General features: G+C 43.0%; 1 protein-coding gene across 1 annotated transcript; it reads right to left on the bottom strand.

The window, feature by feature from the left end:
- Nucleotides 1–1,784: 1,784 nt before the first annotated feature.
- On the bottom strand, nucleotides 1,785–12,217 carry LOC123785103 (A-kinase anchor protein 17B-like). The gene is made up of 4 exons (XM_045786789.2): nucleotides 11,254–12,217; nucleotides 9,689–9,816; nucleotides 7,922–8,189; nucleotides 1,785–6,331 (listed from the first exon to the last, which is right to left on the bottom strand). The coding sequence occupies exons 1-4, from the start codon at nucleotides 12,094–12,096 to the stop codon at nucleotides 4,688–4,690; spliced, it is 2,883 nt and encodes a 960-aa protein (XP_045642745.2). The 5' UTR covers nucleotides 12,097–12,217; the 3' UTR covers nucleotides 1,785–4,687.
- Nucleotides 12,218–24,485: the final 12,268 nt, after the last annotated feature.

Here is a 24,485-nt window from a genome sequence, read left to right as displayed (position 1 = left end):
GAATCAAGCCTGGCTCCAGGCTCCCTGCTTGACCAGGAGGCTGAGTCTCCCTCTGCCCCTCCCACCCCCCCACTCTCAAATTAGTTAATTAATTTGAAAAAAAAAAACTGAATTGAGATTAGCTAAACTGCCCTAATGAAAATGTACAAACTGACATTTTTAAGAAGTTAGTGAATTTATTTTTTGTGACTTGTCAAATTCTGCCTCTTTAAATCAGAACTTTCTAAACTCAAAGGCACCTCTGCCTTGAGGTCCGTAGCAAGGTTATTAAGGGCTAACTTTACTAAGGACATTAAAAGTGTCTCAGCAGGGTTGGTTCTGTTTTCAGATGCCAGCTGATCAGGAAAGCATTGGGAATCTTACATGCTAGCCAAGTTAATTCACCTCCTGTCAAAAGATCAGACTTGCATATGCGGTTCGACACAACTTCTTTCTCCGAATACTGGTGTTTTGCCATTTTAACGTTCAAATCGGCAGAGTTTTCTTAAAAGGGATGTACTCCGAGCCGGAGAGGGCTCGAAGCTTTGTGCTTTTTATGTTCCCAAACCATCGCCTGTTTCTGTGGTCTTTAAATGAGCCCTGTCCCCCACACTAGGTTTCATTCAACTAATATTCGAGTTGCCCATTTCGTGCCAAGCGCCCTGTTACACCGTGTACTTTGGGGAGGGGGTGGGAGAGAGAAGTTGGGCCACCTTGCAGCCTGAAATCTCATTCAGATGCAAAGATTAGGCTACTCCTTTTTCTGAGTTAAACGGGTTTGTCTGATGCCAAGAGGAAACCGTCCAGAGCCTGGTTCCCCGCCATTCAGAATGAAATCAACATTGTATTGATTACACGTAAAAGGATATTACAATAAGGGAGGACTTTGGTCTAAAAACTTCTCAAATCCAGCTCGCACATTCAGAAACCACATTACATAAAAGGCGCCATTTAAGATGGGGGCGTGGTGGTTACAGGCACGCAGCCAGTGGGGGCGGTGTCAGGTGAACCGCACGGGTTTGTTCCCCTGCTTTTATCCAGCTCCCCCGCAGAGGCACTGTGTTCTCAGGACTAGCACCTCTGGGTCCTAAGTGTTCTTTCCGTGGCTTCCATACCCCTCCAGATCTCTGGCTTTGCATGATGACACAGTCACCTTACCTCAGAGCGCCCAAGAGGCTAATCCAAGATCTGGAACAAGCATCCAGACTGCCCTTGCTGTTGCGGAGAGCGCTCTTTGACAACCCCACCCCCACCCCAACAAGGACCTTTTCAGCTGTAAAGTACCCAGATGGGTACTAAGGTATGGTCTTTGTTACAGAACACTCGCGGGCGGTTTGCTCTATGCTTCCCATCAAAATGCAGGTGACTCCCGACTGATCAAAGACTGACTAGTGAAGCCCCTCGTCCCTCCGAGTAGAACCGCCCGGCCCACACCCTCACTGATGTCAAGAGGTTGTAGAACTCGAACACTGCCACCAGGTGCCGAAGGGGTGAGGGGAAAGGCCACGGGTCCCTTTCGCCACATTCTAAGGTTATCGACAAAACCTTTGAGGAAGGGAGGGTCGTCTTCGGTCGAATACTGTTATTTCAGTTTATCCAAAATGAAGATAATACTGTGACCTTCAGTTGCGTGAGCTCTGACATAGTCCGTGCCCAAACATCAGCATCGTGCAGGGAAAAGTTGCGTAGAAGCAATATCAAAACCGGATGGGTGTGTATAATTTCACAGAAAATGCTGGAGATGTGTGACATCCTAGCCAGTGCGCGTGGTAAATGAACAGACTCTAGTCACCATGACCATTTTATTTTTAATGTATCTGAAAATTAAATATGTACTATTTCTCTAACAATGCAAATGACACAAAGGGTGGGCAACAGGAGTGCAAAGCAGCTTACTACAAGTAGAAACTCATCCCCCCCCAGTGGAATTATTAGCATTTATTTAAAACATTTTAAACAGTCTGGCAACGAATAAAAATACATTTATTTGGTTCTTACTTTCAAAATTACCAGGTTATGTGGCTTTCTACCTGAGAAATTCAAACAAATTGAACAAAAAGACATTGACGGATTTTTAGTTTTCTTAAAGCGCTATCAGCAGCACATACAAGGGAAACACATGAAAACACCTATTTAAAAAGACAGAGTTTTAAGTTCAGGCCCTTACTTACTTAATAGGTCATAGAAAAAAGATATGAGAAAATACTTTTGCACCACTTAAATAACAGCACGACGAAGAAGAACAATGTTAATTAATAGAAAGTGATCACAATATTTTCGGTTCTATTTCATTCCTTACTGAGCCATTCATTCCACTGAAAAGCACAGGATAAATTGTTCTCTTCCTCATTTAAGGCCTACACACACACACACCAAAAAAAGGTTTATTCAAGTCTAAAACGCATTACCACAAGACATATAAAAATTCAAGGTTGTACAGAAAGTAAACATGAAACCAGTATTTTTACTTACTTCTAGGCCCCAGGATGGTATTTAGCAAACAAACGAAACCAGACAGAATATTAGATAGAAGTGACTTAGCACCAGTTCTATTATACCCCCGAAAATTGCACATGCTGTATTTTGCAATTTATTGTTTATGTCTGGTTACTGAGCAGCAAATTGTTTTCATGCCTAAAAATCTCTGCAAAGAAAAATTATCTAATGGCAGAAGAAATGAAGATTTGTTTTCAAAACAAGCGTAACTGCTTTCCATTACAAACCCATAATGTTCTTTGTTTCAATGGCATGAAACATGGACAAAAATAAGGAGGCAGGGTCTCACAGGAGGAGAAAAATACCTAGTTACCAAAAGTTGTCTGACAAAATACAAGCTCTTAGCACTTTAAAAGGCTACTCTGGACAACAGTACTTTGAACATTAATAGTCCTCGCTAGTCCTCAGAGGAGAAAAGGCACTCACCCCATGAGCGATTTTTCAGATGTGACAAGCCAAACCTAGTTTCGATGGCAGAGTCACTAGCTTGAAAGTGGAACTGAATACAAGAGAGCCCACAAATCATTCGTTGGTTATCGTCTCACTAATACCAAGCATGACCTGCTATGTTACATTCATTTTTGAGCTTTTGCATGAACTAGCATATGTCTATTAAATGTGATTAGAAGAGATCAATGAAACAATGTGCGGTTCTTACTTTAGGTGAATTAGAAGATCGTGTAGCCGCTTCAGATATCAGGCTGCTCAAGGGGCTGGTTCTGAGCACAGTACGTGCCTCGTCATTCAGGGCAACCACACTGACTGGCATCCTACCCTTGGCCCTACCGGCTGGTACTTTTCTACAGAATGGCAAGTTAAGACTGAAATGAATTGTGCCCTATGAAAATATTGCCTTCCGCTACTTCCGTGAAGGGAAATCTCCTTTTTCCTGCTGCAGCCAGTCTGATCTCATTGATGTCTTCCACTGCCGAGGCAGGTATAGCTTTGTTGGGGAAAAAAAAAAAAAAGGTCATCTACTGCCCCTGAGGTCCTAAATCCTATATAAGGCAGAATGAATCAGCCGAGCTTTCAATAGAACATGCACTGCATTAAGATGTCTTTACGAATCTATAAAATATCTCCATTTAAAAACATATTCAAGAAGTCCAAAACCAGTAGGTAAAAAGATAAATTGCTTCTGTTAAGAGTTTACAAATCCTGCACACATACCATTTTTCCCCAGCCAGAAAACTAGGGCTTTGCCCTTGACTCCTCCTAACTCCATGGCATTATTGAGGATTGAGGAGGCACTTGTTAATGTTTTATAAAAGTCAGTTTGGGAATAGTCAGTGGCTTTTTACAAACTGATGTCACCCAACCCTGAGTGAAAGGATTACATAACCTGAAATGGAATACTGCCATGTCCTATCTTCCCAAGTGCTGTTAGTGGTGCCCCGGGATCTTTCCATATTGCCTTTTGCAAATCCCACTGGTTATTTTACTTCAATTTTCTTGCTTTCCTAGGATGGAATGACATGGGGTTCTTCCAAAAACAGCTCTGCGAATGGTCCACCAACCATTTAAGCCTCAAAGGACAATCCGAGCCCCTTTTCGTTGATTCTTTCAAGTTTTGTTTCTCAAAGGACAACTCTTTTGAGTACTATGAACATATTAATGGATTAATTTCCTTCTGGTGGGTGGTCACAAACCCTTCCAATGTCACGAAGAAGTCTATGGTGTGTCCGAGCTGTAATCTCGTCTTCTACCTGTAGTTATTTCTAGATAAAAGTCAGGAAAGTTTTGTGGCTGCACCTGGCGTTCCTGACCAACTCCAAGCACGTGTAAAAAGAGCCTATTTCACTCACTGTTGTCCACTTTGAAGATAACTGACACCAAATGCTGATATTCTAACAGCTAGAGAGCCATGCAGAGGGCTGTCAACGCCTCCCAGTGTTCCTTTGCTTCCTCGCTGGCACCAGGTTTCAGCCGAACTGTAGAAAAGTCTGTCCTTGGATCAAGTCGTACAGGCACGGTGTTCCACCAGCCTTTGGAATCCAGATGTCTCTTATTTCCAAAGTTTGCCGACACACCTGCAGTCATTTATGCTTTATACTTTGGCGAGACAAACAAGGTTTTGCATTTGACCTTGTTCAAGCTTTTCAGTGCCGCTCTCTTGCTCTGTAGTTGCTAACTACATAGCTATATTTGGTTTTATATGTTCTTCCTGCACATTTTTTGCTAAGAATGAGGGTGTTTCTGATCTAAGAGACCTTCAAAACATCTGAAAATATAGGGGACTAGCGTAGCCATTTCCAAAATAGCTTCCACAGTCCAGATGCTCCTGACTGTTATGTCTAATATAATAATTACCAGAATTCAGCACAGAATCTCTAGAATGCTCGTGTCTTTTAAACCTTCTGGCCTCCTGGTTATATTCCGACTTCCATGGAGCCTCTCTTCTTTGGGGCAAATCCCCCAAATAGAAAACATGAGCACTTTTTGATGGTGCTGTTGGCACATGAGCAGGCCTGTAGTTCGCTTGCTGGCCACATGGGCTATCGCCGAACCTCCTTTTCTTCCTTGCGATGTGACCTAACAGACTGCTAGGACCGGACTCGTGGTAGTAGCCGTCGTCGAACAAGTATTTGGGGGCCAGCGCTGCCCTCCTTTTGCTGGTGCTCTTCTCACCTCTAATGGAGCTGTTTTCGCCCTTGAGCCATGAACATCTCAGTTCATACTTGGCCCTCTCGCCTGGTGTCCTCAGCTTGGGTTTAGAGAAGCTGTCTTCCCCATCACGGTTCCACTTTGAATACAAGGTCTGCGGACTTGACCTAATTTCTCGGTCGCTAGTGGTGATCTCGTCATCATCAAGAGATCTTTTTTCTGGGGAGCTCTCATATGTGGCCACAGACCTCTCTTTCTCTTCTTTGTTTATGCTAAGGGTTTCACTGAAGCATTCGGAATCACTACTGATCTCCTCTAAGAAATCTGTCAACTCCAAATCTAAGTCTGCGGACCTACTGGGTGAGGAAACTTGGCTTTGACTTGTGGATTTGGAATCTTTGACCTGGTAGGCTTGCGTCTTTTCCAACAGATGGCTCTTTCCATCAGCTGGGGACAGGTGATTGTCAGCTTCACTGGCTGGGTCCGTGCAATGACTTTTTAACTCCTCGGTACGTTCTTTGGCGTAATCCACTTTTCCTCTCTTTTGGGGTTTATGTTCGGGATCCTGAGTACAAATCTCTGACGGGTAGTCATCTTCTGGAACCCGTTCTCTTGTTGCCGGGCTTTGCATTTGGCTCAGACCGGTGGAGTGATGCTTACGTTTTCTCAAATTGATTTGAAATCCATTTCCCTTAGCACGGACAGCCCTCTGCCACTGACTTGGGCTTGCTATGTGGCTTGGTTCTAGGCAGATACGGGCATACTTCGGAGTTTGATAATAGTTTAACAGGTAATCAATAAATTCATCTGTTTCATAGATCTTCTGTTTCCTGCCATGGTCTGGTTCAGATAATCGGGAAGAATTGGATTTATTAGAACTGGAGTGGTCTTCTTTCTCACGAGACTGATCTTGAATCATTGCCTTCAGCAAAGAATTCTGGTCAGAGACCAAACTGTGATTGTATCCCTCAGTCAATAATTTTCCAGTTCTCTCTTTTCTAGCTGAATATCTTATTTTTTTTCTCCCAAGGTGGTGGGAAGATTTACGTAAGTGAGCCCTAGTTCTTTTCTTCATTTTTTGTTTTCGTTTATTGTCTGACTTGGCAACCTGATATTTTGGCATTCCCTCCTGATGTTGAAGATACTGAGTGTTTAACTCTTCTTTCTTCAGACTTTCCAACGTGTTCCTTGGAGCCTGATTCACTTTGGGGCTTGCATCATCTACCCCCTGTGGGTTAAACTGTGTGGGTCCCTTTAAAGAAAAAGGTTAAAAGTCTCACATGAAAAAATTCACAGTGTAAAAATCTCAAAGAAAACTGGGCTTTCTGGTGTGGTTCTGAAGAGGTTTCTAACATGTAAGGTAGATTCAAATTCAGAACAATATGGAACGGAGGAAAGAGGAGGCACGGGATTCCATGTCTTGGGCGAATGTGAGCCGTGCGCCATGATTCACATACCTTCAAAGCATACGAAACCATTTTTTTTTTATTTGTTCACAAACTGGTGAGGACTTACAGTTCCAAGTCTTAGGCTAGGGGCTGGGGGTAGTAAGAGGAATAAGAAATGCTCTACAGCCTTCCCAGAAGATCCTAGAATAGGAAAACACTCATGGGTGAAATGTGTTCTAAAAGGGAATCAACTGGCTTAAAAGAGAACCTGTCTCTCTGTTTGTCATCCCGCCTCCTCCCATGGGTTGCTGGTGAAGATGTCCCCGAGCTGTCCCCCCTCGCCTGCTTCAGTCAGAAGCAAGGCGGCAGGTAGAAAGTGTGGCCGTGGCAATGGGTCTGTCTGTGCTGTCGGCTCTGCACAACCACAGGGCAGGTGAAAGGTGCTGCCCACGGACCCCACCCTGCTGGGAGAGATCGCACTGTGCTCTCGCTGACACGAGCCACACCTCGGGACAGTGCCTACCCATTACCTGGGATTAGAACCTGGGGACTGCGTCATCAGTGTGAGGCCCCACCCATGGGGCCAAGAGTTAGGCACCACATACATTTAGAGAGACAAATTCTTAGAAAGGAATCACCCCTGGAGGTCATTACAGTAAATTAAGAGATTCAGCGAGACTTATTATAAATGTAAATGTGAGATTTTTCTGATCCGGATTTTCAAGGTTGGTTGTCCACACTAAAGAGAGAAAGGCTGGGAATCCAAATATCCATCAGAGTATCTGACCCTGATGCCATTCACTCCGCATATTTAAAAACACTGAAGATGCGTTTTTAAATAAACAATCTGGGAACCTTTCTGGCCTTAACTCCGGGCCATCTGCAGAGTCTGTTGGTTTTTTTTTTTAGGAGGTCAGTAAAGTGGGGCAAAAAAACAAAAAACAAAAAAAATTGTGAAACTCCAAAATGGAAACTCCAAACAAAACAAATTGCTCTGCTGTCAGAAATTCCCTAGCAAAGAGTTTAAGACTAGACTAACAGGAGCTCGCTACGCAAAGGTCTCTGTCCAAGGCTCTTCCTTCCCATCCAAACCCACTGCAGGTGAATGGACAAGTGAAGTTACTGGAACGCTACTACCGGCCTAACATCCATGCCTTCCATCCCCTCCCCCTGGCATTAGGAGCCTCGAGGAGATTCACCAGCTATCCTGCTCTGGGTCGCACAGTCCCGGAGTTGGAGAACACAAAGTGTGGGTGTGGCAGACCGCAGGGGTGAGACACAACGGTGTCGGAGCCCTTGGGCGCCCTCCCTTGTGAAAATCCACAGTTGGGGTTACTGGAGATCGGCCTATTGAAAACAAACCCCGAGGAAGACAAAGAGTCTTCCACGGAATTGATTTTAAATGGGCCACCGCGTCAGTGTCAAAGTGCGGCTCCGAAGGACCAAGTACCTACCAAAAGCGAAGACGGATTGAGAAAGAGCCTTACTGCAGTTTTCCTCAAGAGGACCCGTAGCAACCGCAGTGCCTCCACCCGCCTCTGGGCCAGCAGGTACTTCCTGTCCTCCCACTCCTCCGAAGAGTCGGGCTCCCTGGCGCCGTCAGCGGGGGCTCGGGCCTTCGGTTTCCTGCGCCGGCGTCTGTCTCTCTCCTTTGGGCCTCGTCTCCTGACCCTGGCCTTCTTCCTCTTTTCCTGGGCTCTCCTCTCCTCCTCTTTTCTTTTTCTGGACAACGATTAAGATTCAATCATTCAGAAGGCATGGATTAAGGCATTGGCTCTCCTTCCAGCTCCTTCCCCACTGCTGGGGGGAGGATGGATCATTTCGGTTTCCCAGAATCACGCAGTGCTAACCCCAGGGTTTGACATAGACAACTGAGGGAATAAGACACCATTGGCGCATCAGTCAAAGGGGAAGGACACAAAACTGAGCTGGTCAGAAGCATGTACAGGAGAGGGTATACAGAAAGAAGGCTACAGAATTCAAAGAAGGGGCTTCTAGAAGTCCCTACTTTCTCAAACCACAAGCAGTCCAGGTTGGGGAGCTAGCCATCACAGTGGTGATTTCATTTCTCTTGAGATCAAAACTTTCCATGGAGCTGGCTTCACGGAGGCTTATAAGGGAAGTCAAGGCACTCAGAAACTCTTGTGGCTGAGAACTCATCCTTGGTACCTATCACTTAACACAGAACACTATCATAAAACATCCTGGCTTAGAAGAATATGGCCTTGGTTTACTGCTGTTTTCCAAAAAACTGAACTGTTTTGCTTGGGCCCTTATGGAACCATGGGGAAGGGGAAAGAAGGGACAATTACCTGAGTGAGGACTTAGCCAAAAGCTGGAAGATTATCTCAACTGCATGTTTAGTCTGGAAATTTGGGGGAATAGTTGCCCTGGCTGGGCTCAAACTCCGGCCGAGTTTCACAGACATGATCTCAAGCAACTGCTATCACCCCGCCAGCCAAAAAACGGAAAGGCACATGGAAGGGGACTCTCTGTCTCCTTTTTTTGAATGACTGTAATTTACAAGAAAGACTGAAAGAATAAACACGTGAGGGGAGGGGCCAAGAGGCAAAACTGGTTTTGAGAGCCCGTTTGTATCTCTTGGCAAACCTTTGGCAATCCAATAGCCCTTTCTAGGCTCAAGTCCCTAAATTAGAAAACAAGGATAAGCTCAAAGAAATAAACATGGAGGTTCCTCAAATTCACCAAAAGAACTTAAGCCAACAAGAAATAGAAGGCCAAGAAATCCATGCCTTCCTGTCGAGGGGTTGGTTTGACTGTTGACCATTTCATGGAAGAAAATCTCTCCCAAACCTAAGAAGAATTTGGTTTTTTTAATCTTAAATTAGTAGGCAAGGTATACTTTGGTAAATTGGGGGTAAACTGGTCAACTTTTTAATTTGGTGGGCTAGGATTTTCACTGTAAAAGCCGGGATCCTTTTTTTTTTTTAATCATATCTTCCCAAATATCTTAATCTAGCTCATTACTTGTTCTCCCTGAGAACTTTCTTTTTAAGTTTCTCATTTTCAATAGTCTGGCCATTTTGGTTTCGTAACAGCACAGCTGGAAGACTGTAGGCTTCTGCAGAGTTCTCTGATCTGTACCAATTCCTGCCGCCCCCACCTCAATGTGACCTATCGAGTGTGGCCATTCACCCGGAAGGGGTAAACCCACACCTCAAAAGTGAAAACTCCCTCCTTGTTAACGTTGGTCTCCTCACCTTGCAGCCTCTTCCTCGTCTCTCTTTACTTTTTTCCTTTCTTCCTCCAGCTCTTGTAACTTTAGCCTTTCTTGATTTCTCCTCCTTATAGCCCCTTCGCTGAAATGCTTGGTTGTATCAAACATAACCTGCCCACAGACAATTCAGAGTTTCATTAGAAAAGTCTGCCAGCCGGCTGGGTGTGTCCCAGGCCCATGAGATGAAACCAGTATGTACAGAACAATTCAAAATTCGATAAATTCAAGATGTCCTCTCCGCATTCCCGTCCCCATACTGTTCCCCTGTTCCTTGATCACCTGCCCAACAGCCCCTTGGGTTCTAGAACTGCCTTTGGGAGAACCCTTGAGGAGCTCTCATATGGCCTTAGATGGCATTACAGTGTCATTATGGGCACAGGCTCTGAGGGATGTGAGTTTATTACCTCTGGCTTGTTATAAAGATCAACTGAGTTCAGGTATTTGAGTTGCCAGAGACAAAAATAGGCAAATAATAATAATAATAATGTGTAGGGGGTGGAGGAAGGATTGGGGAAGCACAGATGCAAGAGAACTGACCTAATGGGATACAAGATTGGACTGTAGTGATTATTAAGCTACTTTGCAAATCCCCCGAATAAAGCAAAAGTCCAATCAAGGCACTACTAATTTGCTTGAAAATGAAAAGGAGGCAAAAACAGCCCTTTAAATGTACACAAGAATGCTAAACACCAAATTCGCGATTGTGGCCACCTTTGAGGGGAGGGAGGGGGATGGCGTCTCATCTCATGGGTGATGTGTTCTTTTTTTACGATGGGCAACGGGTACATGGGTGGCCATTATAGTATGTGTTTTATCTTTTGTCTGGCTTAATAGCTCATAATTTTAAAAGATGTATTTTAATGTAAGTAGCTTCACACACACACACACACACACACACACACACACACACTCATACATAGGAAGCTACTTAAGCTGAAAGTCCAAATGCATGCTCAAGGCTAACTGAGAGAATAAGGAGTGTTTAGTAGCATCTTTTCCTCTGCTGGATTAAGAGGTCAAAAAGGAGATGGCCAAGTATTGAGACATCGATGAGGTGGCATGGCTGGATAGGCAGCATGATCTTGGAAGGAAAGGATCCCAGTTTGTTGAGAGTATGTTCCAGCAATTTACCTGACAGACATCCTGAAAATGTAGGTTGTTGCCCCCAAGAATAACAGGGAGCAAACTGCTCTCCTGTGCTTTCAAACTGCATGGATCCTTTCTCTCAGCAACTCGTGTAATGGAACAAGCATGTGAGATAGTTCCATAAGGGCCAGAAGAATTCTTCAGTGCCCTCAAGAAGTCGGGGCTGAACCCCAGATTTATAAGAACCATCCCTTCCAAACCACGGCTGGCAGAAGAATGTCCACATCAGGATTAGTTTTCTTCCTAAACATCCGTTTATGAGTGACAACACAAATCTCTACATCAGCTATTGATCAGAGCCTAATGGGGGTCTAAGGAAATTTATTCTAGATGCTTCCTTCCAGCTTTTGCTCAGGACCACCTGAACGGTGGGAAATGAAAGAAATTCTGGCTCCTTCTTACCTTGATGTTACAGGCCAGAGCTTTCCCATCATCTCCTTTCAGCATCAGCTTCATCCCTCGAAGGGACTCCATGGCTTTCTCAAAGTCAGTTGACTCCTGGTACTGTATAAAAGCCTCGAAGGTCTGCAAGCCAAAGCTAAAACCCCCGAAGTTTCCACCAGTCATCACTTCTCTGTAGGGGTCCAGCATAGGGATGTCCACATTCTTGATCTTCCCAAAGCTTTCAAAGACCACCCGAAGGATCTCTTCACAGGGCTTCTCCCCGCTGGAACCTTTGGGCGCAAACCATTTGCAAGGCAAGCCTTCGAAATAGATAGAATCTGGGCTCTTATCCTGGTCCTGCTCTTCGGCCCCATCGCTCCCTGAGGCCTCCTTTTCCCTGGGGAAACGTTCCCACTCTCCCTGGGCATCTGTAGCCACGACTTTTAAGTCTGTCTTCAAACCATTTAGCTTGATGATCTTCCCATGTAACTTGGCCTTCAAGATCTGAACCAAACTGCGCGTTTCAGCCTCGCCCTCGAATCGGATGAAGTCCTTCGTGCTCTTGGAGAGCCGAACGGTGGTGAACTGGTCAGGGCAAATCAGGCTCTTCAGCTGGTCAAGCACTTCCCAGTTGGAGAAGGGCCTCATCGGTTCTGAGCTCTCTGGGAGCAAGACATTGATCATCAGTTTTGCTATGGGCTTGAGGTAGAGGTGCTGAGCGGCACAGAGCTCCGTTGCCTCAGAGTTATCATACACCACGGTGACCGTCATGGTAGCCCCTGGAAACCTTAGAGGGTGAAAGAGAGCATTTTCATACAGATGGAGCAAAATACGGATTTGGATTTTGAATAGTGCTAACATTCCCGGACTTCGGCTCAATATTTCAGGCAAAGTGTACTTTGGGGAGAATTGAGACGATAGCTTACATCTGTTTAATGTGTTTCAGAGCTTTCAAAGAGTTTCCATATACAGTGGACTCTTTAACAGTATGGGAGCAAGGGGTGCAAACCCCCCCACCCCTGTGCAGTCGAAAATCCGCGTAGAACTTGTGACTCCCCCAAAACGCAACTCCTGATAGCTTACTGTGGCCTGGAAGCCTTATCGATAACAGAAACAATCGAGTAACAATGTGTATGTTATATATGTGATATGCCATATTCTTACAATGAAGTAAGCTAGAGAAAAGAAAATGTTATTAAGAAAATCATAAGGAGGGGCGCCTGGGTGGCTCAGTCCTTAAGTGGCTGCCTTCGGCCCAGGGCATGATCTCAGGGTCCTGGGATCGAGCCCCGCATCGGGCTCCCTGCTCTGCTGGGAGCCTGCTTCTTCCTCTCCCACTCCCCCAGCTTGTGTTCCTTCTCTTGCTGGCTGTCTCTCTCTGTCAAATAAATAAATAAAATCTTCAAAAAAAAAAAAAAAGAAAGAAAAAGACAATCATAAGGAAGGGAAAAAAATGGGGGCATCCGGCTGGCTCTGTCCGTGGAGCACGTGACTCTTGATCTCGGTGTCATGAGTTCAAACCCCACATTGGGGGGAAGAGATTACTTTTTTTAAAAAATCGTAAGGGAAAATATACTTACAGTGCTGTATTTATTGGGGAAAAAAGCCACATATAAGTAGACCCATGCAGTTCAAACCCATGCTGTTCAAGGGTCAGCTATACTGTGTTTCAGCTTCTTTCACTGAAAAATAGAGATTCTAGGATTTCCAAGAGGATTCAATGGGCAAGTACGTGTGAAATCCTTAGGATCGTGCCTGGCACACAGGAAGTTCTCAATAAACACAAGCCATGATGATTATTTATTAGTGGCAATAGTCTTACTTTATCTCATCTGATTCATGAAGCGACCTGTGAGCAGGCATTCTCACGCCTGTTTTACAGATGGGGAAATTCAGACGGACTCAGGAAAATGAAATGACCTGCCCACATTGAGACCCCCAAGATTCCAAATCTCCAATCTCTTGAGTGATTGATCTCAAAGGCAGAATCCCATAAAAACTGGCTTGGGGTGCTACAGAAGTAGGACAAGGGTGAAATACCCGTAGCACATTCATGAGCACGCCCCTGACTTATTAGCATACTACATCGTACGTGGACATACTTGCTCGGATGCCTCTAGTCTATTGCCATGAACTAAACTGAACTCTAAGTTCAAGTACAGAGGAGATAACTTCCTCTAATGAGTAACCAGATGAATTTGCCCTCTACTCTGGGACTGGAAAACCCCCCAAACATGAGTGCTTGCTGGCATTTCATAGTAACAAATTCTTTTAAGCTGCCCCAAGGTGAATAAGATCGCTAATACTGGGAATGAAGGATTTCTGCTCCTATTTGCTGACTTCAAAGAGCACTTCCCAATAAAGGAGTTCTTTCTGAAGTGTATATATTCAGAGTCCACATAACCTGAGTTTCTCACTAATGTCAACTTCAGGAAGGTTTAGACTCAAACATATATAGCTAGCTGATGGAAATTCTAACACAAAATTTACTATTAAATCTTGGTTAACTTTATAGGTACATAATTCTTTATTTTTTATCGAAACTCAATTTAGTTGATATATAGTGCATTATTAGTTTCAGGGGTAGAATTTAGTGATTCATCAGTTGCATATAATACCCATTTACAAAATAACTGTCCATAAAGGACAATCTAAATCAATTTCCTTGAGTTTGCATAAGCTGTTTTTTTAAAAGGCCTCCAAAGGCTATATCTAAGAGGCTAAGGTACTAAGAATTCTTCTAATAGCAACACTGAACTGGGATGTTATGAAAACAAGCATGTTCTCTTTCTCCAAAAACAGTATCTAAATAGCAAAATGAAGAAGAAAATCCAGTTCGTTTGCTGCAATTTGCAACCTAAGTAAGAGTCAACACTAAGCTCCTTTAGGAGAAAAATTAATTTGATATTCAACTAAGATACAGTGAACTCCAAAATTTATCTACAGGCAGTAGGCATTTGTTTATACAACCTAATTTAAAGCAACAGCTCTTTATTTCAAAAGATTTTATTTATTTATTTGAGAGAGAGAGAGCACAAGATGGGGGAGGGTCAGAGGGAGAAGCCGACTTCCTGCTGGAGGACTTGATCCTGGGACCCCGGGATCATGATCTGAGCCCAAGGCAGACGCTTAACCGCTTAACCGATTGAGCCACCCAGGTGCTCTTAAAGCAACAGCTCTTAAAAAACATTCCAGAAAGAAATACACACAAAGTAATCACTTCAAAGTAATCAAGTTTGTCATGCTCTTCCCACTTATTCCAGTGATACTGCCTTTGTGTTAAACATTTTAGAATACTTCCTTTTGGATTGATTTCAAAGTCTGGGTTACATTCTTTAAAGTAGTCTCGATGGAGGTCAGTTTTGAAATTCTTTTCTCATGGATTTGATATTTAGAAATTATCAAAAATTACCTAGAATCAAGAATGTTGCATAAAATGGGTGACTATGAAAAACAAACTGATTTTCTTGGGCGCCTGGGTGGCTCAGTCGGTTAAGCGTCTGCCTTGAGCTCAGGTTATGATCCTGGGGTCTCAGGATCAAGTCTAGCATCAGGCTCCCCGCTTAGCAGGAAGTCTCCTTCTCCCTCTGACCTTCCCCCTCTTGTGCTTTCTCTCACTCTCTCTCAAATAAATAAATAAAATCTTTAAAAAACTGATTTTCTTAATTGGCTTATAACCACCTCCTCCTTAAAAGGAGATTCCAATAAGAGCTCTAATTCTTTCTTTTTTCATTTGTTTGTACATCGTGGGAATGAGTATAGAGCTTTGAAAGATGACAACTTTGAAGGACAACATTCATTTGAATGCCATGGTACAACAGCTGCAAAAATAATCCCAGGTCTCCACCCAGCGCCATAGCCACACTCTGCAATGTGACTTTGAGTCATCGCTCTCAAGAGATACAGTCTGTTTCCCCCCCATTTTTGAATGTGAACTGGCCTTTTTTCCCGGCCAGCCACTAGAGTGTGGCAAAAGTGACAGAGTGCCAGTTCTAGGCCTAGGTCTCAATGGCCTTTACTCTCCTGGAACCGTGCCATGAGGACACGCCCGAGTTAGCGTGCTGGAGGCTGCCAGACCACATGAAAAAGAGCCCCCTTGTGGTAGGTGAGCCATCCTAAACCAGCCAGTCCCCGGCTAACCCACCAACTGGCCCCGGACCTGTGAGCAAGCACAACAGTCCTGCCAACCTACAGACTTGAGAGAAAAAATAAACTGCCGTTGTTTAAGCCACTAAGGTTGGGGATGGTTTGTTACATGACGATAGCTAACTGATACAAACTTCTAGCTCTTAATTAGTTTCAAGATCTACAATTCCATTTAATAGTTTTTACACAAAAGAATAAAAATGATAAAAACCAATTCCTGGGAGAGTTTTGGGAAGAAAAAACACAGGTACCTTCATATCTTCCCAGAAATAATGTACATCATTTTTTTCTAGAATAATTTAGCAAACCAAAGCAAGAATCATAAAAAGGCTCATCTCCTTTGATCAAGTAACCTTCTCTAGAAACTTATCCTAAAGAAATAATCAAAAAGAAGAAAAAATATAGGGCGCCTGGCTGGCTTACTAGGTAGTGTGTATGACTCTTGATCTCAGGGTTGTGAGTTCAAGCCCCACGTTGGGCATGGAGCCTACTTTTTTAAAAAAATGCTCAAAGCTGCTTTTTTACAGTGTCATTTGGATACAGTTGTGTCCAAGCCATGTATGCACAGGAATAAAGTCCAGAAATTGAGTTATAACTTTTTGTAAAGTAGTCTTAATAAAAATGTTACTACTAATTTAATCAAACTTTCGATAGATGCATTTTTAGTCACTCGTTTAAAATTATAAATGGATCTTATTTCAAAATTTCTTCTACTTAAAATTAAATTCACAAAGACTACTAAAAATCATCAACTTTTTGAGATTCACTATATGCCCCATATCTCTCACAAGGGTGATTTCTACATAAGAAAACGAGTGTCTATATTTTAGCCAGATCTCTCCATTTTCCTGAAGTGTCAAAAAGGCTCTTACCAAATTTGGAGAGAAATGAGTCAAATACTATTTTATGGTGCTTGATGTACTGAATTTTTACAGTTTTCAAAAAACTGCCTATCACTTCCATCTCACAGTGAAGCAAAAATAGGCAGTAAATTCTATAGCCGAGGACAAAACTCAGATAACTACAGCAAACTGCAAGATGGTCTCAGTGAGCAAAGAATACTGAGCAGAGACCGAGGAACCGGATGATCTAAAGGGGCAGTCACTCCTCAGCTCCCGCTGCAATGACGGAAGAAGGGCCTGGGACGGCCAGATACGCCTATTACTCCAAACAGACCAAAAGTCTAGGTCCTTATGTGAAATCTGATTTTCAGATGTTGGCAATCAATTTAAACAACTTAAAAGCACTGCAGAGTGCAAATAAACATATCTGCGTGACTCACTGGCTTGCCAGTCCTTGACCTCTCTGCTCTAGAGGATCTCTTCTCAGCTGTTTCTCCAGGGGTAGGATTCTATACCTGGATTAGGAAGCATCTGAGTTATTTTCTGACTTTCCCAAGAGGACCCGATTGTTCTTAAAAATCAAAAACCCGGCCTCCATTAAAATCCCCAACACAGGGGAGCCTGGCTGGCTCAAGGCAGAGGAACATGCAACTCTTGATCTTGGGGTGATAGGTTCAAGCCCCAGGTTGGGTGTAGAGATTATATACATACATACATACATTTAAAAAAAATAAAGTAAAATCCCCAATGCAAATTCCTGTTTCCCCAAAACAATAACAACAACAAATGAAACAGTTGTTCTCATTTCTTCCCCTGTTGTTCACAGGCTTTAAAATTAAATGTTTATGAATATTTTATCTTAAAATACTCTTCCAGAATAACGAGCTAATTTTCCAATCTTATTTTTAAAAAATATTGAGACACATGTCAGTTCATAATGAACTTATGGTCCACCAAGGCACTGGAGTTTTTTGTACTGTTGCCAAGTTCACTTTTCTTCTTAAAGCTGCTAAGGGACTGAAGCTGCTACTTTTTCATCGGTCTCAGGGACCATATGATTTCTCATCTCTGTTTCTCTTTGTATTATTGATCCACTATACTGCATATCTCTTTGACTAGCCAATGACTTCCTTCTTTATAAAGTTTCAGCGGCTCTTTACAGTCTTCCTGCTGTGCATCAGTGAATACAGATAGGAGCTGACACTTGTTCCTTTCTGAAGCTTGCTTTCCCCTTGGCTTCCAGGCCAACACACTCTTCTGGCCTTCCTCTCACTTTTCCAGTTGATCCTCCTCGTCTTCTTTGTGGGTTCCTGTTCATCTACCTTTCCCTCAACTATTTGTTGTGCCTTGGTTTTTGCCTTTGGTTTTCTCTTAACTTTGGTTGTGCCTTTGGGTTTTTTTTCCTATATGTAATATGTCTTCAGCAAATAAATCATGTTTAAAATGACAGGTGTAGATGAGCTCTTCTTGGGATGAGAAAACAAAGAACCAATCCCCATGGAAAGTCAACATTTGGCAGTCACCTAGAGGAGGAGAGCTCAGCAAGACAGAAGGAGCAGCCAGGCATGTAGGAGTGAAGAAAGAGGGTTAGTCAGTGATATTGACTATTCCTAAGGGGTCAAGTAAGATGAGAATAGAAAAACAGCCACCAATTTTTTTTTAGATTTTATTTTTAAGTAATCCCTACACCCAACATGGGGCTCAAACTCACAACCCTGAGATCAAGAGCCACATGCTCTCCCAACTGAGCCAGCCAGGCACCCCAAGAAGTATCCACTGAATTTTGCAGCATAGAAGATGTTGAGGGCAAAACCCAAATTATAGTAAGTTGAAGAGTTAAAAATAAGTAGAGAAGCAGAGATACTGTGTGGATTATGATTTTAAGAAATGAGCAGGGGTGCCTGGCTGGCTCAGTCAGTAGAGCATGGGACTCTTGGTCTCGAAGTTGTGAGTTCGAGCCCCACATTGGGCATAGAGCTCACTAAAAAAAAAAAGAAAAGAAAAGAAAAAGAAAAAAAAGAAAGAGAGAAAGGGGGAAATATAAGGAGCATGTTATAGGGTCAGTTGAGGTTTTAAGGATCAAGGGATATAATGTATGAGTAAGTGATTTGGAAATTATAACTTGCTACATATGTGTAAAGAGAAATCCAGAAAGAAGATGGCTAAGGACACAACCCTGGGGAACACCCTCATTTAGAGAGTAGAGGAAGAAGAGACTCTGAGAGGTGTTCAGCTCAAGAGACAGGTGAGCACTTCTTCTGCTCTATGTGCTGTCCTTCGGTGCTGGCATTCTAAGAAGGTATGTCTGGATTCCCTGACCTCGAGCACTTTACGGTCTGTTGCTGTGTTTCTCAAAGTATAGTCGTGTGAATCACCTACATCCGGATGGGCTTGTCTTAAATACATATTCCAAGGTCTCATCTTAGGCCAAAATCAGAATTTCGGGGGATGATGCCAAGAATTTGAATAACCTTAAACTCATGCTGGATTGTTTTAGAAATGCTTTGTTTATGAAGCCTCTTACCATAATTTATAGAACCATTCCTCTAGTGGAGGGTCTGGGTTATTTTCACTTTGTTTCTATTGTGGATGATGCCTTTATCGTAGAGACAGTATACAGTATAGGGATAAGATTGTGGGTTCCAGAACCGCACTGCCTGGGTTTAAATCCCGACTCTTATCACTTACTAGCTCTGTAATTTTGGGCAAACTGTGTAAGTCCTCTATACTTTGGTTTGCTCATTTTAGTGTAAATGTCATCACAGCATGTAATTTAACTGATGCAAAGACTAAATGAGTAAATAATTCTAACGTGCTTAAACTGGTGCCTGGCACATGGTAAGCACGTAATAAATATGGGCTATTATTATCATTAATATGTATCTTTGTGAATCTAGAGTCAAACTTCTGTTGAACTATTGCCCTAGGATAACATTTCAGGATGGAAATACGTGGAATTTAAGGAACAAAGCAAATAAAGGAAAAAGGAGACAAACACAAAAAACAGACTCAAATTCAGAGAACAAACTGGTGGTTGCTGGGGGGGGTGGTGAAATAGATGAAGGGGACTGAGAGTATCCCCACGGTGATGAGCGCTGAGTCATGTATAGAATTGTTGAATCAGGGGCGCCTGGGTGGCACAGCGGTTAAGCGTCTGCCTTCGGCTCAGGGCGTGATCCCGGCGTTGTGGGATCGAGCCCCACATCGAGCCCCACATCGGGCTCCTCCGCTGTGAGCCTGCTTCTTCCTCTCCCACTCCCCCTGCTTGTGTTCCCTCTCTCACTGGCTGTCTCTATCTCTGTCAAATAAATAAATAAAATCTTAAAAAAAAAAAGAATTGTTGAATCATTATATTGTATACCTGAAACTAATATAACACTCTATGTTAATTATGCTTCCATAAAAAAGGATAAAAAATACTAAAATAAAAATACTGAAGCACAGGGAATATGGTCAATAAGATGGTAATAGTGTTCTTTGGTGACAACACTTATTGTGGTGAGCACTGAGTAACGTATAGAATTGGTAAATCAGTATGTTGTATACCCTGAGCTAATATAGCACTGTCTGTTAATTACACTTCAATTAAAGACTTGTATAATATATATGGGGGTGTGTGCCCAGGTGGCACAGTCAGTTAAGTGTCCGACTCTTGATTTCAGTGCTCAGGTCATGATTTCAGGGTCGTGAGATCGAGCCCCGTATTGAGCCCCGTATTGGGATACACGCTGGGTGTGGTGTCTGCTTGAGATTCTCTCTCTCCCTCTCCCTCTGCACCACCCTCCCTCTCTAAAATATTTATATTTATATTTATATATAGGACTTAGTCTGTACCAAGAAGTAGGCTTTTTACGTACGTCATGGCTTCAATGCTACAGCAATGTCACTGGCAAGTTCTGCCAGATCACTAAAAATTAACTAGAGATAGTGCCTGGCTTATAGGTGTACAGTAATTCCTGTTGTGATGCTTTTTCCTTAAGGAGACCTCAGCCACTAACAAAAAACAAAGGGAGAAGAGGAGGATTACTACCATGAAGACAGGTAGCAGGGACAGAGAGAGGAGGAAGGAGGAGAAGAGAGAGGAAGAGGCAAGAAAGAAGAAAGGAAAAAAGGGAGGGAGGGTGGAAGGACGCCGGTGATATTTATTATAGGGAAAAATGAAAAGCAAGTTACAAGACTGGGCACCTGGGTGGCTCAGTCGGCGAAGCGTCTGCCTTTGGCTCAGTTCATGATCCTGGGGTCCTGGGATCAAGTCCCACATCGGGCTCCCTGCTCAGAGGGGAGCCTGCTTCTCCCTCTGCCTCTGCCCCTTCCCCTGCTCGTGCTCAGTTTCTCTCAAATAAATAAATAAAATCGTTTTTTTAAAAAGCCCAAGTTGCAGGATAATAATGTACAATGTGATCTTGTTTTTGTAAAAGTAATATAATAAAGTAATAAAATATAAGTACACATACATGGGTACGCACGTGCACACACATGCCCCTCTACATATAACGTCTGCAAAGATGAACATCAAATTGTGAACACCATTTCCCCTGGGAAATCAACTGAAAGTATAAGAGAGGAACGGGCTTGCCCTTTTTACTTTGTACTCTTATAGCTTTGATTTTGGAATATTTACAATAAGTATGTGTTAATTTTGTATTTAAATTGTTTTGTGTTTTGTTTTTAGTTTTTTATTTTAAGTAGGCTCCCCATCCCACGTGGGGCTTGAACTCACGACCCTGAGATTAAGAGTCACACATTTTACGGAATGAGCCAGCCAGGCACCCCTGTATTAAAATTGTTTATGAAAAAGAGGAAATTCGCATGGTGATAAACGATTAAAAGGAAGCAGTTCACAACTGCTGATCTAAAGTTGCCCAGAAAGGATCAAAACAGTCATAGACTAGCACCTCCCTTCCCCAGTCAGAGACACCCCTCTGTCCGCCCTCCCTGGAAAGGCCCTCAGGCATCTACCCGCACCCATAACCGAAGTCTGTGTGGGTCATGACCGAAGCCTGAGAGATGAGAACTTCAGATAATGAGGAAGCCCTCAGCCACATTTCATAACATAGCAAACTACACGTGTATCAAAACATTTTGATGACTTTTGACTTTCGGACACAAACCTACGAAACCATCACCACAATCAAGACAGTGAAAATGCTCACCGTCCCTGAAAGTTCCCTCGTGCCCCTTCGTAATCCTTGCCCCGCCCCCAGCAACCACTCATCTGCCCGCAGAACGTGTAAGTTACAACTGATTTATTCTATAGCAAAAGCACACAGATGTTTCTGGAAAATACTCATAGTTACCTCTAGTACTCAACTAACAGGTGCTTTCTTCTAAGTCAGGATAGTTTCTCAACTCCAAGTTTAAATGTGCCAATCCTTGACTCTAGTTAAAGCTGTATAGGGCCCGTGGGTGGTGGGGGGATGGGGTGACTGGGTGATGGGTATTAAGGAGGGCACGTGATGGGATGAGCACTGGGTGTGATATGCAACTGACGAATCACTAAATTCTAGCCCTGAAACTAATAATACACTATACGTTAACTAAATTGAATTTAAATTTAAAAATCTTTTAAAAAGCTCTCTAGGGCCCTACTTTGCTCTTGAAAACGAGATCCAAAAAGGTTTATGCTTTCCCCCATATAATCCCTGTTTTTACCCCTGTTTAAACCAACCTAACATTCAAAAAACAATCTGTTCTAAATGATATATTATTTAGTAGATACAGTTATATACTTTATGCATATTTACACATAGGAATAAAACTACACTGAAATAGACGGCATCACTGAGATCAAGTTATTAGGCCATGACGAAATTGATTCTCCAGCACAACCTAATTTGCCCTTTGAATTCCCTTTTCTTATATCTGTGCTTCAATTGACAGTGGTGGTAGAATTCACTGACAATTTTCCCGTCATTTTCACCCATCACTGTCAGCGGCACAGATCACCTTACTCGACAAAGGTTTGAGATCCTCACCTCAACCAGGCCCGGATGGCAAGGAATGCCATAATTATGCTTCCATAAATTATAAAAAGCTGAATTTTAATAAAAATTTTAACTCTTCTCATGTTCTCTTATGTTCCACCATGACCTCCCCAGGCGCCCCCCCCATATGCCCACATCTTTCTTCTAGTCTTGTGATTAAAAGCAACACTTCTGAGAAAATTTATTCTGAACACCTTTGTAGAGGCAAACGAGAGCGCCTCCAACCTTCAGAAATGATAGTCATTCAATAATGTTTACAAGCGTGCATTCCAGCGGTCTCTTGTGTACACAGGCATTTCACTCAGCCTGCTCCCAAAGCCAGAACGTTTCTAGCAGATTCGCAGAGAAAAAGACTGCTTTCTCTAGTCTTCTGTCCGCCTTACCTTCCTTGTCTCTATACATCGTGGCGAAGCTGACCAAATAGCAGTGGGATAAGAGAACAGAGAAAACAAACCAGTCTTGAGATGTTCTCACAAGTGTAAAACGGCTCTTTTGACCAGCAGTGAAAATTCCAGAAATTCTGCCAGGTCTGCATCAAAAGCCTCTCCGATACCTTCTTTCATTTCAGAAGATACTTAGAGAGAGTCCTCTGCTATGTCTCGGGGCTTTTAGATCAGAAGTATAACTTTACAACCTTAAAAGCATTTCAATCATAAGCAAAGTATGTGTCATTCATCCTCTTTCGCTATCAGAGTGCTAGCAAGGCCATGTCAATGAAGCATGTTTGTTTGTTTTTTTAAACAGTGAAAAAAAAATGGGACCATCTGCACAACTGCATATCCTCTTTCAAAGTAGTTCTTTGCTGCCTTTCTGTTTCCTTCCAGGCCTTTGAACCTTAAAGTTAGTCATTTTGAAAGCATTTAAGATGGATACGATTATATATCAACACATTTATAGTCAGTGGGGCAGCCAAAATGTATTCGGGTCAAAGCCACCTAGCCAACCTCCAGATTCCTGGCCAGGATAGAACCCCAGGGACTCTTGACCAAAGAGAAATATTCCCTGGCTCTCCAGTCAAAAGGTCATGGGTAAACGTTCATGTGTTTGACACATCGTTAACCCAAACAACAATTTTCAAACTGAGGCTGACCATAGGCTCTGATCTTGACAAAATTAAAAATCACATCATTGAAATGAGTGACATTCAGTGTCGCAGTTACAGGAATAGAGCCGATACGGGACCCATCAAATGACTACAAATCAAGATGGTCCCAGAGGGCTTCCTGGGGCACTGGGGGCTTTGGGGACAGACAGAAAGGGACTTCTGGAGACCCACAGCCATGCAGCAATGATAAATTAGTGACCATGGAATACCAGAATCCTGCTGGGGGAAAATCTCTTCTACCAGCACTCAAAGAAAATCTGCTCTAAGGTAGAGTTTAGTTCTAACGTTTTTTTTTTTTCTATTATTAAGTTTCAGGTGTATAACACTGTAATTTGACATCTGTTTGCACTACAAAGTGATCGCTCCCAAAAGTCTAATTACCATCCATCACCCTACAATTGACTCCCTACACCCCGTTTGCTCATCTCCCATCCCCCTTCCCCTCTGGTAACCACCGATCTGTTCTCCGTATCTATGACTTTGTTTTTGCTTTGTTTTGTCTTGCTTGTCTTCGTGTGGCTTGGTTTTTGGATTCTACGTATGAGTGACATCAGAAGGTATTTGTCTGTCTCCTTCCGACTTATTTCACTTAGTGTAATATCCTCCAGGTCCATCCACGTTGTTACAAATGGCAAGATCTCATTCTTTTTTATGGCTGAGTAGTATTCCTGTGTGTGTGTGTGTGTGTGTGTGTGTGTGTGTGTGTGTGTACATATCTTCTTTATCCATTCGCCCCTCGACGGACATTCACGTTGTTTCCCTACCTCAGTTACTATAACGATGCTACAATAAACATAGAGGTGCACAGATATCTTCTTAAGTTAGTGTTTCCATATTCGGATAAATGCCCAGTAGTGGACTGGCTGGATTGTATATGGTAGTTCTGTTCTTAAGTTTTTTGAGGGAATCTCTACACTTTTCCATAGTGGCTGCACCAACTTACATTCCCACCGGCAGTGCACAAGGGCTCCCTTTTCTCCACATCCTGGCCAACACTTGTGATTTCTTGTCTTTTCCACTAGCCATTCTGACAGGTGAGGTGTGAGGTGATAGCTCGTGGTGCTTTTGATTGGCATTTCCCTAATAGTACAGGAAATTCTGAAGCCCGAACTGAAGAAACCTGGATTCATGTTAATTCATCTCTTTGGGCAACTTAATTTCTGGTTTTCATTT

This window comes from Ursus americanus, chromosome X (genome assembly GCF_024610735.1).
Source record: "Ursus americanus isolate L20-20 chromosome X, mUrsAme1.1.p, whole genome shotgun sequence".
Lineage (NCBI taxonomy): Eukaryota > Metazoa > Chordata > Mammalia > Carnivora > Ursidae > Ursus > Ursus americanus.
Note: the sequence above shows the minus strand (reverse complement) of the source record. Positions and strands in the feature narration are given on the sequence as shown.